The sequence below is a fragment of the Sphaerodactylus townsendi genome, linkage group LG07 (assembly GCF_021028975.2).
Source record: "Sphaerodactylus townsendi isolate TG3544 linkage group LG07, MPM_Stown_v2.3, whole genome shotgun sequence".
Lineage (NCBI taxonomy): Eukaryota > Metazoa > Chordata > Lepidosauria > Squamata > Sphaerodactylidae > Sphaerodactylus > Sphaerodactylus townsendi.
Window position 1 is genome coordinate 49,982,159 of NC_059431.1, and position 16,633 is coordinate 49,998,791.

The following is a 16,633-nucleotide window of genomic DNA, read 5'->3' on the forward strand; positions in this document are numbered from 1 at the left end:
AGCGTACCTTCATGTCCCCATCAACCCACGACACAGAGCATTCCTGAGATTCGCGGTGGGAGAACAGCATTTCCAATACAAAGCTCTTCCCTTCGGACTAGCCACATCGCCCCGTGTGTTCACAAAAGTCCTCCTTGCACCCATCATGTGGCTCCGGGAACGCTCCATCCACGTCCACCCTTACCTGGACGACATTGTAGTTCGATCAGAATCCCAGGTAAGGGCCGAGTCAGATCTGAACACTGTCATGAAGTGTCTCGAGTCGCATGGTTTCTTGGTAAACTTGCAAAAAAGCTCCACCGTCCCCTCGACACGCATGGAACACCTCGGGGCAGTGATAGACACCAGCCTGAACTCGCTCTTCATCCCTCATGCCAAGGCCCTCAAGATCCAGCGCCTGACGGTGTCCATTCTCTCAGCCAAAACAGTTTCTCTACTTCAACTAGCCAAACTGATGGGACTCTTCATATCGATAATAGATATGTTGCAATGGGGGCGCCTCCACGCCAGAACCCTCCAAAAGTTCCTGCAACCTTACCAAGGACTCATCATGCAAAAAACCAACAGAATGCTGTCGATTCCTCCAGACCTCAGGCGCAGCCTAAGGTGGTGGTCGCATCTCAAAAACCTGCTGACAGGCAAGATCTACCTACAGGGGGACAGAATCGAGATCTTCACAGACGCCAGCCTCAGAGGTTGGGGAGCACACCTCCAGGACAATTTCGCCCAGGGCACGTGGTCTCCAACTCAGGCCAAGCTCCCCATCAACCTCCTAGAGATGAGGGCAGCGCGTCTGGCTCTCCTTCACTTCCGTCCCTTCATCCAGGGACGACATGTCTTACTGAGAACGGACAATGTGGCGACAAAAGCCCACATCAACAACCAGGGAGGGTCGAGATCCCGTCGTCTCTACCAAGAGTCTCTTCACATCCTCAACTGGGCAGAGTCCAACCTCGGCTCCCTCTCCTCAGAACACATCAAGGGGAATTTGAATGTCGAAGCCGACTGGCTAAGCAGACAGACGGTCATGGAAGCGGAGTGGATGCTACATCCGTCAATCTTCCAACTAATCGTTCAACGATTCGGGAAACCAGAGGTGGACCTGTTCTCCTCAGAAAAGAACCACCAGTTGCCAACGTTCTTCACCAGATATTACCATCACCGGGCAACAGCAACAGACGCATTGACCTCTCCGTGGCCTCAGACTCTTCTGTATGCCTTCCCTCCGTTTCCCATCATCCCCAAGCTCCTGAGAAAAATCTGGAGGGAGAAGGCAGAGGTCATACTAGTGGCGCCATGGTGGCCGAGACGACCATGGTTCTCATCCATTCTACAACTCTCCAGCCAACCCCCTTTTCGGCTACCAACCCCCCCAAACATGCTGTCTCAGGGCCCAATCATTCACCCAGATCCCAACTGGTTCTGCTTAACCGCATGGCACTTGAGCGCTCTGCCTTAAAGAAGAAAGGCTACGCCAAAAAAGTAATAGACACCATAGTGGCCTCACGGCGCCCCTCCACCTTACGCATTTATGATTCATCTTGGAGATCATTTGTAAAATGGTCCAACACAAACAATACAGACCCGGTACGCCCCAGGATAGCCCAGGTACTAGCATTCCTCCAGGATGGCTATGACAGGGGCCTCAGAAGCGCAACACTCAAGAGACAATTGGCCGCCCTCACGACGGTCTGGGGCAGACTGCAGGGGGTACCAGCTTCAAAACACCCAGACGTCGTGCGCTTCCTGAAAGGAGTACGTCAAAATCAGCCACCAGTCTCCCACCACTTCCCATCTTGGAAATTGAACATCGTTCTCAACGCACTTACAAAATCCCCATTCGAACCAATCCAATCGGTTCACATCAAATGGCTCCGCATGAAACTAATCTTTTTAGTGGCCATCACTTCTGCCAGAAGAATTTCCGAGCTAAGGGCTCTATCGGTGAACTCACAACTGTGCGTATTCCATAAAAGTAAGGTGGTGATGCAACTAGACCCGACATTCACACCAAAAGTGGGCTCTCCTTTTCATCGAAAACAAGAAATTGTACTTCCCACTTTCTTTCCTTCACCAAAACACCCCAAGGAAATACTATGGCATTCCTTAGATGTTAGGAGGTCACTAAAAGCCTACATCATCCGCACAGAACATATCAGAAGGACAGAATCACTTCTAATTAACGTGTCCGCCCCTAACTTGGGGGCACAAATGTCACACGCTGCTATCAGTACAGCAATCAGAACTTGCATTGTAGAAGCTTACAGAACAGTAAACATACCCATACCTCCAGGAATCACGGCACATTCCACAAGGAGCGCGGCAGCAAACGCAGCACTCCGGCGGCTCATACCAGTGGAGGACATATGCAAAGCAGCCACTTGGTCCTCCGTCACAACATTCATAAAACATTACAAGCTCCAATCACTAGCGGACAATGACACCGCTTTTGGGCACAGGGTCCTAGAGCATAGTTTTGGTGAATAATCCCACCCTACAGGGACACTGCTCTGGGAGGTCCCAATCAGGATGCCCGAGCCTCGCCCCCAGGAGAACGGTCCATTGGTACACTTACCCTGAAGGGGCCTTCTCCTGGCGGGCGACGAGGGCATCCTGGCCCTCCCTCAACATTCACCAATCTCAGCTAGGACACAGCATAACACCTTTAAGATGACAGAGCCCCCTAACATGGGACAGCTCACATCGCTGTTTACAAAGCAGCACATTTCGGCCAAATAGGCTCCGTTTAGTTCAGGGTAGATACCGTTAGTATCAGTTCCCTCACTGTTAACCTATGTTATGGTTGTTGCTTCCTGTTATACTCACGTGTTGTACAGTTTTCTTCTCTCTCTATACTACTATGTTACTCCAATACTGACGTCAGAAGGGGTGTACCCAACCCATCTACAGGAAGTGACAATAAACTTCGTCCTGCCTCCCTGAGAATGAGTTGGGAATCACCCAATCAGGATGCCCTCGTCGCCCGCCAGGAGAAGGCCCCTTCAGGGTAAGTGTACCAATGGACCGATCATATTGCTGTTTCACCCCCCTCTCACCCGCTTATCCAACTCAGTTCTCACTTTAAAGTCACACACATGTATACACAAATCATTACAGAGCCTCATCCTAAAATATAGTAGTTGAAAGAGTAATAATACTTTTCTTAGCCTCAAGACCGTAGCAGTAGGATCTCTGTATTATGATAGAATATAGTGCTAAAACCAGGTTTGCAGTGAGAAGGGGTATACTGAGCTTGTTCATTTGCTTTACCTTCAAGGATGCCAAGTGTAATCTCAGTAAGTTGCTTTTTATTGCTTCTGTGGATTTGTGTTTTGAAAGGCCTGAGGTATTTTTTTACGTTGATAGTTTAATCAGGGTACTGAAAAGTAGCAGTTTCACAATTATGTTTTGATGTCTCTTTACTCTTTATCCCGTTAAAATCTTGCAATAAGACATTTTTAAGACTTCAGTGTAGCATAGAACTGATCATGACTCAGTTTGAAGCCTGCAGTAGATGACTTTATGATGTCAACCTCGTTGCAAATGAGTAAATATTTCCCCTAAATAGAAAAAAGTATTAGGTGATGGTAGGAGATCATTTTGTTCTGTATTAAGCTAAGCATCACTTTAGTCAGACCGAATGAAGTCATGTCACGAATGACATCAAATATAGCATGAGAGAATAGCTTACAGGAATCTGTGCAGTTAATAAGTCAAGCCATATAGGAACAATGTATTATAAGTAATTTTTTAAAAAGAAGCTGATAAGTTTTCTTTCTCCCTTCGTTAGAAGCCAAATATAATATTCAGAGCTTGGAAATATAACAAATCTGTAGTTCTTGATCTATCGTTTGTTATTATTATTGCGCTGATCTATGACTAATAAACAATCCATTAATTCAATCATTTTCTTCTTAAAAGAAATAAAGGCTCTTAACATTCACTATTGTTAGGTGTTCTCATTTTAGAAACGGCTGCAAACAGAGTAGAATTAAACAGTCTTATGCCTTTTGACTTATTGCTCTGCCTCATTTTGTTCTTGCCATTGCTACTACCTTCTGTTTAGTGAAAATAGCTCATACTGGACTTATGGTATAAGTCTATTGTATAAAAGCTCACAAAAACAAATGTTTGATGAGGCACAGTCCAGCCTAAATTGAACTTGTCCAGAAGTATCAGCTAGTTTACGTTCAATCTGGTTCTACGCAGTGGAAACAATCACCTGCCAAATATGTAGATTGAAGATTGACAGAAATAGGAAAAGATCTGATAGACTTTCCTGAGGAAAATAGGACACCTATAGCACTTCTTGAAAGTATTCATTGTAGAATCTGAGGCTTTAGGGATTCATTTGTAAAGAATTACACAAACTAATGACACTTGGGACAATTGATTTTAAAATCCATTTAAAAACAAACTAACCTTAGTTAATATATCATGCAAAGTCATTGTTATACCAATTGAACAGAATTCCATCCGTTTTCTTTGGAAAGTAGAATAATCTTATTGAGTTATTTTTGTTGCTTCTGGAGCAGTTTTCAGTTTTGAGCAATTACTGTTTACAGATTGGCAATGCTTATGTTTTTTGGATAATTTCAATATTGCTGTCTTGTTGGAATTCTTTGCATACATAGCACAGCTTTGTTATGTGACATTACAAATATTAAACAAGATGATCCTAAATATAGATAATGATGTGCCTCATAAATTTGTTATAAAATTGAGTGATTAGATTGAGCGGCATTTTTATACATAGCTAAAGAATTACCTATCAGGATATCCTTTGCTAAATGTTTCTATTATGTGGGTTTGCCTGTAGTTTTTTTTGTTGTCTTTTTTCGTATGTCCATAGTTTATCAATAGTTTATTAATTACATAGTTTATTCCATAGTTTATCAAAGGAAAGGAGAACGATGTAAGCTGCTTTGAGTATCCATTGGGGAGAAACGGGGGGATATAAACTAAATAAAATATAATAAAAATCGCTTATTGGATGTCCCATGCTATCACCTAAACACTGCGTAATCCTGCTTGAGTCTCGAAAAAGCAGACTATAAATAATAATATAAATAATAAATAATAAGCTTTTAATGAATAAAAAACAATAATTAAATGTAAATAAAATACAAATTACAATTGAAATACAACTAATAAAATTATCCAGAGAAACAATGTTCCTTTTTGTTTTTGTTGTAACAGACCAAAATGAGTACCTCTCTGGAATTAGATTTTGTAATAATATTGTAGAAGTGTCCCAGCCTTAAAATCAAAGGGCTTCCAAGCTTAAGTATGGGGAAATTAGTCTTCGTTAAAGCTGTTATTCATTGACATTAATTTCGTTCTTTGCTATGTATTTTTTCTACATAAGTGTTATGAATTAAATACTAGCATTGCTTGTTTTCAAGCTGTTCTTAAATCTCATTATCTAGATACGCAAAACAAGCTATTTGGGACAGTCCAATTTTGGTGATTTCCATATGTTATATCTGTTCTTGTTCATGAATAGATACATTAGTCCTTTCAATTCTTAATATGAACACAAGTACCCTACCTTAGACAACAGAGATCTGTCCTCCTGATGAAAATGGCTGCTTAAAAGGGTGGACTCCATAGAATTTATACCCTAATGCATCTTATTTCTCACCCAAAACCTGCCCTTCTCAAACTTTATCACAAAATCTCCAGGAATTTCCTAACCTGGTGCTGATAACCTTGGATTGGATTGAATTATTTTCAAGTTTCTTAGATTCCCCAATGCATTTTGTTTAGATTTCACATTTTTCTGCAAACCTTGACCTTTTTTTAGGTTTGCAGAAAGATCTGTCTTGCTCATTCACAGCTGCAGTCACTGGATTTAAGTATCCAAAGATTTGAACAACTTCACTGTTGAAACAAACGCTGCTATTGCACAGGATAGTAGGAAGCCTTTTCTCCTTCCCCAGCCTTTCCTCCAGAAATCCTAAATAAAGCATAAGCCCTGAGAAGTAAGCATTTCCACAGAATAATCAGGACCTAATGTTGTTTGTCTTTTTGGGTGTGCAACCTTGCAACTTGTATAGGAAGCCTTCGACAATACATTGTATAGGAAGGTTTCTGACAGTAGAGATCATATTAGGAATAAACTTCCATTTGAACTGAGTGAAAATGGCTCGGCTTTTATTTACATGGCAACACATTTCCAACAAGTCTGCTGCTCACTGCTTTGCCAAGAACTTTCCTCAAACAAATTCAGAAATAGTTGAATAAGAATAGTTTTTAAAAAGCAGTTTGGACAATGCATTGCTTTCCCCTCTTCCTTTTCCCCCTATTGGAACAAGACACGATTCACTTGCTGCTGATTGCCTGTTGCATTACCAAATGGATTAGTGTTCATTGGGTTATTTTTTCAAAATGCATCTTCAGTAAAGAAAAAGTGTTCTTGCAGATCAGTTTGTCATCTGAGAGGGCACTTTGTGAGAATCAAGCCTAGTCTCTTCCCCCGGTCCCAAGCATGTACCCTTAGAGAAACCATTTTGCTGTCCAGAGTTCAACTTAAAAATATCCACCAAGCTGCAGCGGTGGATAGTTCAGCACAAGGCCATCCACTACCTTCAGAATCTTAAAGGAAGGTCGTGTGTATGTGAGACAGTAATTGAGACTAGAGGATAAATTTATGTGGTTTCTGCTGTGGTAGTGGTGGTGGGTGGGGCCTTGTGTCTGATAGGTGGCGATTTTATCACTTGAGCAATGATATGAAACTGCAATATACAATATAAAATATCACCTGTAGCTAATGAGCTGGCCTTCTCTGGCCACATTCAAGTGAGGTATGAGTGAAGACAGTGCTCATCAGGGACAATCTCTACACTGTTCACATGTTGGTTGTTTCCCCATTATTCCCCAGGACTCAGACCTACTATTGGGGAAATATATATATGTAATTAGTGTCATGGATACTGTGGGCAAGGTGTTTGGCTACCTGAAGCAGCACTAGAGGGCACTCTATATTCTGTTGGAGTAGAGGACGTCCTGGTGGCAGATAAACTAGTTGCATGTTGTAACCTCCACAGCATTCATAAATTATTGTTATCAGAGGTCCCTGCAATACTGTACTTGCCTTAGTAACACTTACCATTCTGCTTGTGAGTCAAGTATGTATCCAGTACCAGTATCACCATCTTTTTATGTGCAGCCTATGTAAATTAGCATTAATAACTGTTCCTGTTTGTGATTTGCTTGCTGGGATTAGTTGGGGAGGGGGTGGGTTGCTTTTGCACCCTGAAGGTTGTAGGTTCTATCCCCAACATATCAGTTAAAAGAATCAAGTAGTAAGTGATGTGAAAGACCTCACCGTGGGACCATGAAAAGCTGCTGCGAGTCTGAGGAGGATATTGCGTAGGCGGTGGAAGTGGCAGTGCACCGGCATATCTGATGCTGGTGTACCCCCTGAGGCCGTTGGCACACTGTCCTGTGAACGGGCCCAGAGCCCCAGCAGCCCATGGGTCCACCTTCGCACGGGGCCCACCGCTGTAGTTCCCCTCTTATCTCCTCTCAGCTGCCATCACTTTGCAGAGCCGTGGGGACACACCCCCGTGGCCATGGCGACGCCTCTGGGGCTGCAGGCCAGGAGGCATGTCCCCTGGCCTCTGCAGAGTGATGGCAGTCGAGAGGAGGTAAGAGGGGAGCTACAGCGGCGCAGGGAAAACGCTGCCTTCCACCATTCGCTCGGCACCAGGTGGATGGCGGCGTTTTTCAATAGACTCATTAAACTAACGAGTCAGAAAAACGTTGTTGTGGGGGGGATTTGCCACTGCAGCTGTGCTCTAGCAGTGGCAGTGATGCGAAGTCCTCCCCCACAATGGTGTTTTTACCGGGCCCACACCACTGTATATGACATGTGCAGAATCTTCCATAGTCAGACCTTATAGCCTGATTCAGTATAAGGCAGCTTTATGTATGTGTTCAGTTATATTCACTGTAATTCAACTTGAGTGAATAGAAAAATGTACTGTCCTAGTACTTTGTTAGTTACTATGGACTCCCTGTGGATAAACATTCAAAGTATACGGTCAGCAATTAGTTCCTGTGTAGAGGAGAAAATAAAACCTGAGGAAAACCATGAGAAACACATCTTTGAGTTTCTCCTATTTGGGAAGGAATTGGGCTGTCACTACTGGCATGGTACTTTTAGGGGAGTGGCTGGCTATTGTGCTGTTGGTTGTTTGGGTAAGATATTGTATGCTGGCAGGGAGGGGGAATTGGTAGGCAGTAGGAGGTAGACTTTCTTGATGTGAAAAATCAAGCAGCTCCTTTGCTTGGTTGTGAGAAAGGAGATATGAATCTGTGGCTGCTGAAATTCCTGAAGAGCTTGGCATTTGGTTTCCTTGACCTCAAAGTGTTGCCAGCCATTTATAAGGAAATTAGTTCCAAGGGTAACATTTTGCACTTTAGTCTAGTGCCACATTACAGGCTATGAAAGGCGGGTAGACTTGGTCTCTGTAGGGAGAGGGGAGAGAGTGAATGTGCTGAATTGGTATTTCTTGAGACGAAAAATGACTGAATAACTGTCTGTGTTCTAAGTTCTGATTTCACAAGCTAATCACTGTTGAGATATACATTTGTGTCTAGACCAGGGGTAGGGAACCTGCGGCTCTCCAGATGTTCAGGAACTACAATTCCCATCAGCCTCTGTCAGCATGGCCAATTGGCCATGCTGGTAGGGGTTGATGGGAATTGTAGTTCCTGAACATCTGGAGAGCCGCAGGTTCCCTACCCCTGGTCTAGACAAAGCCAATGTCAACACTGCAGTTAGGTAACCAAAGAGCTTATGAGGTATTTGTTTATTATTTGTATGTTGCCTCTTCACCTGCTTGAGGTGACTTACAACACAATAAAACAAAAAGCAAGAAAACTTTAAAAATCAGTAAAAATAAATCATGCCAATAAAAACAAGATGGAGTCTGGGAGTTATAATCCCAAACCCTGTTGAATTTTAGTTAATTTTCCTAACCTATGGTTGATTTGTTTGGGTTTCAATTACTGATTTTACTGTGAAGAGCATAACTTCATCATCCCTTTAGTGAGTGTCATATATCTTTCATTATGTGTGTTGCAGGATTCAGTCTAAAGTTAAGCTTCTTTTGTTCTTAGGAAAACATATTTAAAATATTTATCTTTCATTTGCACATCATTTATATTGTTAGATAGTTTCAGGGGGAAATCTTGTTGGTCTGCAGTTGAACAGCTAGGTTTGAGTTCCATAGCCAGTGGCATAGCTAGGGTTAGTGGGGGACTTGAGCCTCAGGTGCTATTTCCTAGGGGCACACTTCAAGGCTGCACCACCACCACCACCACCCCGCCGCAACTGTGCCCCTTCCCTGATCTTCACGTGGAGATCAGGGCAGAGGCACAGTTGAACACTGGTAGTTGGCTTACTCCCCCCCCCCCAATCTCCATGTGGAGATTTGGTACAACCAGCTGGGTTCACCCACCCCCTCCCACCATCTCCATGTGAAGCTGGGAAGTGGGGCCAGCTGCTATCCCACCCCAATATCTGACTCCATGTAGAGGTTGGTGGGCCTCCTTGAGCCTTGCTGAGGCCAGGCTCAGACTGAGCATGAGGAGTCTAGCTCTAGATTTATACTATTGGCTCCATCCCCAACCTCCACCTGACATCTCCTCATCCTCTTTGAAATAGCATCATTTGAATCTTTGTCAAAGTTTTCTATGTCATCTCTTGCTTCAGCCATGCTGCCCTCAAAAGGAGAAGGGTAGAAGGAGACAAAAATGAGAAATTCAGATGTTGGCTTAAGAAACGAGAAGTAGATATAAAAAGGTAGAACTAGAGGTATAAGTGCCTTCTGCATGCCTCAGCCAAGGAGACAGGAAGTCTGGAAGAATTTTAGTCCCGCCTCCTTGAAGAAAGAATAAAGTATGAATGTATAAGATAACCTCCTCTTTGCCTTGACTTGTCAGAAAAGTAGTCTTTCTTTTGTATGAATACAGCATATTCTATCTTGGCTAGATGCTAGATTTATCTTCCTTAGACCTTCATAGTACAAAATGCTAACAATCTTTGTAATCATCTGTGGTGACAGTAACAGTGCATTCTAAATGTAGATGATTTTCATGCAAGATGCCATATTCCTTTAGATGGGAAAGATTATCATCCTGCACTTTATGAAAGCAATTATGATTAGGGTACCTGTAGTCTGGGAGACCCAGGTTCAGATCTTCTCTCTACCATGGAAGCTTGCCAGGTAGCCTTGTACTAGTCACACACACTCAGCCTGTCCTACCTCTCTCATGTTGTTGTTGTGGGGGGGGGGGGGAAATGGAGGGGAGAATGCTGTCCCATTGGGGACAAAAGTGTGGTGTCATTGAAGCAACTAGTGCTGCTGCAGTTGATTTTTGGCAAATCTGTTGAAACAAGTAGCAACGTAATGCTTGTTATCCTTGAATTTTAGGTTTGCATAGTTAATTTATATAATTATGGCTTTTCTTTTTTAATATGGCCATCTGGAAACATGATGTCTCATGAGAGATCTTGCTGCCTTGTTAATCATATTTGTGCCCTTTGTTAAATGAAGCATTTCCTGAATATTTCCTGCTGGGAAAATGTGCCAAAAGTACTCCAGGACATAGTAAGATATTCTGAATATTAGAACAATCTAGTACATTCTCTATAACCACTTCAATACGTTGTGTGCCCTCTAGAATAATGAAATATGTAGATCTACAGTGTGATATACATAAGTACATAGCATGCTTTCAGAAGTAATTCTTTTTCATATGCATGAGTGGAACAAAAATTGAATTCAGTAAATTATACCTTGAAGTATGTGGTATGGGTTGAAAAGTATAAGAATAACAGGAATTTGCATAGAAATATTTAAAAAAGAAAACGGCTTTCAGAAAGAAATGAGAGGACTTCTCAAAACAATTTAAGGATAAAGTTTTTAATCCTGTTACAGAGATATGAAAAATGGTGTTACAGTTGTTTAAACTGTTGTAATAAAATATTTTTGTGGGCACTATTGAAGTTTATTAACATTATATTTTACAGAGTACAATAATTTGAAAAAAATAATTGTGGTTAATTAGGCAAATGAAAGACTTATTAATTACTGGAGGAGAGGGTAGTTTACTTCTTTGGGAGAGATTAAGAATAAATTGGAATGTGGTGTTAATTTTGGCTATATCATGGCCACGGGTTTTCATTAAAGTAGGCTGACCAGACGTCCCGCTTTTGGCGGGACCGTCCCGCCTTTAAACAATTTGCCCCGCGGGTTCCTCAAATTGTCCCGATTTTTGGGTGCCGCACTGCCTTCTGGGGCGCAAGGCAGTGCAGCAGCCTCCCGCGCGCCTGGCCACAGGAGCGCACTGTCTTCTGGGGCTTGCCGTTTGCCGCTCTGTGACAGGGCGGGAAACGGCAAGCTCCAGAAGGCTGTGCGCTCCTGCGGCCGCGTGCACTGCCTTCTGGGGCTTGCTGTTTGCCGCCCTGTCACAGGGTGGGAAACGGCAAGCCCCAGAAGGCCGTGCGCTCCTGTGGCCGCGTGCACTGCCTTCTGGGGCTTGCTGTTTGCCACCCTGTCACAGGGCGGGAAACGGCAAGCCCCAGAAGGCCGTGCGCTCCTGCTGCTGCGCACATATGCGCTCACGCGCAGCCGCCTCCCCGCCCCGGATCACAAAGGTGACCATCTGGTCACCTTACATTAAATTCAAGCAGGAAAGTGAAGATTTTACATAATATTTCTTATGTTTAATGTGTTTTTACTTGTGCAGAGAGCAAGATTTTTCGGTGTATCCCAATATTCAAGTGGTTAAAAAAATCAGATCTCACCAAGGTCATGTTGCATTAAGAGAGTTTTGGTTATTATTTATGAATTGCGTGAAGTAGATTGAGTAGTTTGAGAGCAACCAAGAGACAGAAATTGTCGAGAGGAACTTACAATCTATTTTAGACACGTAAACCAGAAACTACAGAATAAAACGGAACACCAGTGAGCATAACAGATACATTAACAAGATTACATGGTTGCTTAGGTTCATCATGCATCAATCTAGATATAGTAGCTTTGCTTTTGGTAAGAATAGATACTCCAAAGGAATATGACCAATTAGTGGAAAGAGATTATGCATAAAGGCTAGGAAATTATTGTTTTGTCTTACAATCCTTGAAAGCCACTGCCACTTTTTATGGAGCTAAGTATTTGTTCCCTAGTGCTGATAGTACCTGCTTATAAAATAAGCATTAAAGCACAGCCTTAGAGAGTTTGAAAGCCCCTTCTTTGTCTTCTGAATGACATTTGATGATCTGAGTGACTCTGCAGATACAAGGAAACATTGTTTTGGTAGTAGCTGCCACCACAGCACAGGGAACATCGCTGCATGACTGTAGAGAAACTGAGTGAAAGCAAGACAATCTTATTAAACAGTATGTCGTTCAAAAAGGTGCTCAGTTTTATCAAGCTTCTCTCTGAAATGTTGAGGTGTTAGTATTAGAGTTATGCATAACTTAATTCCCTGACATTTTGGCCCCTTTCGCACACGCAAAAAAATGCGTTTTCAAACCACTTTCACAACAAAAGTGGATTTTGCTATTCCGCACAGCTTCAAAGAGCACTGAAAGCAGTTGAAAGTGCATTATTCTGCATGTGCGGAATGAGCCTTAGTGACTGGCTGTGTACCTGTAGAAGAATTTCAAGAATGCAGAAAGCCCCAGGGACCACTGTTCTAGCACACTGAGCATCAGTAGTAATTCCAGTAGTGAAATAATATAAGTACATATAAAAATAATGGATATTTGAACAGTTTTAATAAATTGATGTTTCTTTAGAGAAAGTGAATTGGGGATTTCAAAGGCTAAGGAAAAGAAGAGGAGAATGGACTGAGTGGAGAGTGAATGGAATCAGCTTGACACAGTTCTGCATTCTATGCATTTTAGCTGCTAGGCCACAAGAGCAAGGAATCCTGAAGCCTGTTTACACCCAGTACTGTGTTAATCTAACCAAGTCTGCAACACCTGCTAGATTTCATTTTAAAACATCAGGGTTTTTTTTTTCCATTATGTTCTAAACATCTCTTTTATGTTCTAGACATCATTATCCAGGTTGCTAGAAAGTTCACAGAGTTTGAAAACATGTGTGTTGTTTTATGATACTTTGTTTCTAATAAAAAGTTACTGCATGATTTATTGGTGATTGATATGACTACCTGAAAATTTTTCGTCAGTTCAGTATTTTAAGAATGAAAAAGAGGAGAACTAAATTACTTATCCTGTTTTAGAATTGGGCTGAAGCTTGTAAAACTATTAATGAATTCAAAAGCCTCAGCAAGGGTTTGCTAACAACTAGGGTAAGAGTCATTTGTTATCTGTTGCTTCTTTTTTTTTACAGGTTCGAATAATGGGTTTCTATGATGTCACTTGGAGCCTCTTTGACTGGGGAACGGACTGATAAGCAGTCTGGAGATTCAACAGTAAACTGGACAGAAAAAATCAGGATTGTGGCTTCTACCTTCACTGGACTTCAGTGCAACACATCTGAACTGAAGGAAGATACTTGCCCTCTCCCCACACGCATTTTTACTTCTGCCTCCTCTAAATGAAGATAGCACAGAATTGTCCCACCATTCTGATTTAAAGCATATCACCTTCCAAGACAGATGGTCTGTCAAAAACTGTGGGATGCCTGCAGAGAACATCATGATGAAGTAGCAAATTGATAGTGCCACTGCTTCTTAATTGTCAGGATTACAGCCAATAGAGCTGTGCTGCCCTTTTCCTGCTTCCTTAATCGGGTCAGGAACAGCAGGGTGGACATGGCTGGCCTCGTTAACAACCTGCTAATATTGTTCCTGATTTTTCAAAACAGCTGTTTGGCTTTCAGAAGCCCTCTTTCTGTCTTTAAGAGGTGGGTTCTGTAGGAGAGATTTACGTTACTCATGAGTGCATGCCACTTAGTAATGCAGTTTTGCTTTAATAATTATGTTTGCTTTTAAACCTTCTCAAAGAGCAGACAAAAGACATTTCTATGTAGTTTACTTCTAAGTAGAGATGACCTATTTTGAAACTCTGCTAGTAATTACTAGTGGTAAAGTTGAATAGTGCTCTGAAATGTTCACTTTTACTGTATGTCTCAGAAAAAGATGTTAGTACAGTCAGTTGAAGTGCAGCTATTGAGAAAATTGTATGCTTCCACGTTAGAATATAGTCCCAAATGGATATGAGAATTAACATTCATTTTTATGTGCTGCCTTTGTCAAAACCATTATTTTGTGTATTGTTGAACATGGTACTTTGATATAAGAGCGTTTATTGTTCATTGAATGGAGGGGGAGCAGGGCTTGGTAGGCACTACTAGAACCCATGCTAAGTGTTCTACAACAAAGAAGGTCCAGCATGTTGAGTAATGTTCTGTGGCAGAGTAATGTACAACCCTCTTAACATCTTTTTCTGAGACAGTCTATAGTACTGATACATAATTTCCCTTATACACCTCTATAACTTCCAGGGTAGATTTTAGGTTGCTTGAAATACTTCCTGGTAAATTACTTAACAGATACAAAAGTTCTTCTCATAAGTTCTCTTTGGTTTCTTGTCTGAAATCTCTTTCTAAAGAACATCAGTTTATTTGATGCAGCCATTTGAAGATGTCTACTTGCATTTCTGAATGCCTTCTTAAAGGAAAGTCAGTTGTGTTTGCTCACAAGACAATATAGTTGTACATGAAACATAGTTCCTGTAATTGCCACATCAAATATTTATACATAGATATATTCAGTATTCTCATCAAATGTCTTTCTGATACTTGCTGCTGAGAAAGTAAAAGGCATTTGCCTTTCTAAAATTGGCTTTTCTCTTTTCCAGGATGTATCTCTTATATAGTTTTTGTTAAAAAAATTATATTGATAAGTGAATAGCCAGGATGTTGCAATAATTCAACCATGCATGATTTAACTACCACTTTAACAGGCAGGCTTCTAGATATGAGTTTTGTATCGTTCCTCTTAAGAAGGTTTTACACTAGGAATGAGTTGGGAATTCTACTATGAATTCACTTAGTAAAGGATTTGTTATTTTCTTGATATGTTCAAATGAGTAGGTTAGCAGCTGACTAAGGCAACCATTAAATGGCTCTCCATTAAGTGCTTTCTATTAGTCGTGTGTACCCATTTATTGTAAATTTTGGGGCTGTTCCTACCTCGCTATTGTGAGATATGAAATCCAATTTTGAAGTATATATTATTAAATATATTATTAAATTGCTGGTCTATTATTAAATTGCTCTTTTAGCCACTTATCCAAAGCCTTATCACCAGGAGAGCTTTCTAGCCATGTGATAGACTTGTCCCGTTCCTCTTTCCTTCTTGTACTCCTTTCCTGCCACCCACCCCAAAAAATGGCAAATGGAGGCCCTACTCAGTTTTAAGCTATAGGAAGGTGACTGTTCGTTTTTATTATTATCTGCTAGTGACTCTGAAGATGTGAAGGATACTGTGTATTTTTCATGTGTGTTTAGTCACCTTGGGTAGCATTTGTTTGAAAAGCACAATATAAATCTTTAAGTATGGTACTTGGTCAACAACATGTTAGCCATCTAGTGTTTGTAAACTGCTCACTGGCACTTCAGTCTGCTTCATAATACACATTTTAAACTTCCAGCTAAACACTGGTGGAAGTCAGCAGAGCACAGACAAAATATTCAGTCCATTAAAATAAATCCCAATAATAATAGGTATAATATGTATAAAATAAGCAGGATGTCATTGTGATGTAGTGGTTGGAATGCTGGACTATGATCCAGGCAACTTGGGTTCCAGTTGCTGCTGTGCCATGGAAGCGGGCTTGGTGATCTTGGGCTAGTTGAATGCTGTCAGCCTAACCTACATCACAGAGTTGTTGTGAGAATAAAATGCGGAAAAGGAGAAAGATGTAGGTCACTTTGGGTAACCATGAGGGGAAAAGTGAGGCATAAATAAAGTAAATAAGTAAAGCCACTTACAAGTCTAATATTTCTCATTTTTTGTCACTTTAGGTATAAAGATACAGCTAGATCACATTCTGATGAATGCCTTGGCAGCAACAGACAGTTGGTTCCTCTAGGCATATCAGATTTTGCATTGGACATTCGCATGCCAGGGGTGACACCTACACAGGTGAGAATATTTAGCCTTTTGGACAGTTCTATGACTGTGCTTATTTTTAAGTAAAGATTGCCGTAAGTGAAGTCACAGTTGATGTTTCTGTTTTGTGTTGACTTTATAGTTGCTCCAAGGGTAAGGTCTGTGGAAAGGAGCTTTGTTAAGTTTTTCCGCTTGATGTCCAGCATGAGAGAACCATGTGCTCATCTGGTTGTGTGTTAGACCCAGTGAAGAAACTGAATTAAGATCTTCAATATGAATTCAATATGTTAGCCCATCAAGAATCCATTAAAAAAACAACCCTAAATTGCTGTGTGGTTAAACTAACCAGACTCTCTGCAGAGTACTCAATGAAATCAGAGCAGTGGCAACTCTGAAGAGCAATGTGAATTGCAGTGAGTTGACCCATGACTTTGCATTTCATGATCTAAGTCTTCACAATATAATCTGCATTGACTTTATTTTTTTCCTGTGAAGATGGGAAAATATACAACAATATGTAATAAATGTA

At 41.4% G+C, this 16,633-nt stretch overlaps 1 protein-coding gene across 6 annotated transcripts in view; it reads left to right on the forward strand.

The window, feature by feature from the left end:
* The window catches only part of PAM (peptidylglycine alpha-amidating monooxygenase), a 220,633-nt gene that overhangs the window by 62,976 nt on the left and 141,024 nt on the right, over positions 1-16,633 (forward strand). For all 6 annotated transcript variants that reach the window (XR_007245071.1, XR_007245072.1, XM_048503652.1 and 3 more), the window contains exons 2-3: positions 13,377-13,892; positions 16,017-16,137. Coding sequence is in view for 4 of the 6 variants with exons in the window: in XM_048503652.1 (XP_048359609.1) it covers positions 13,801-13,892; positions 16,017-16,137 (213 nt within the window). In the remaining 2 variants the exon portion in view is untranslated. The remainder of the gene's footprint in view (positions 1-13,376; positions 13,893-16,016; positions 16,138-16,633) is intronic.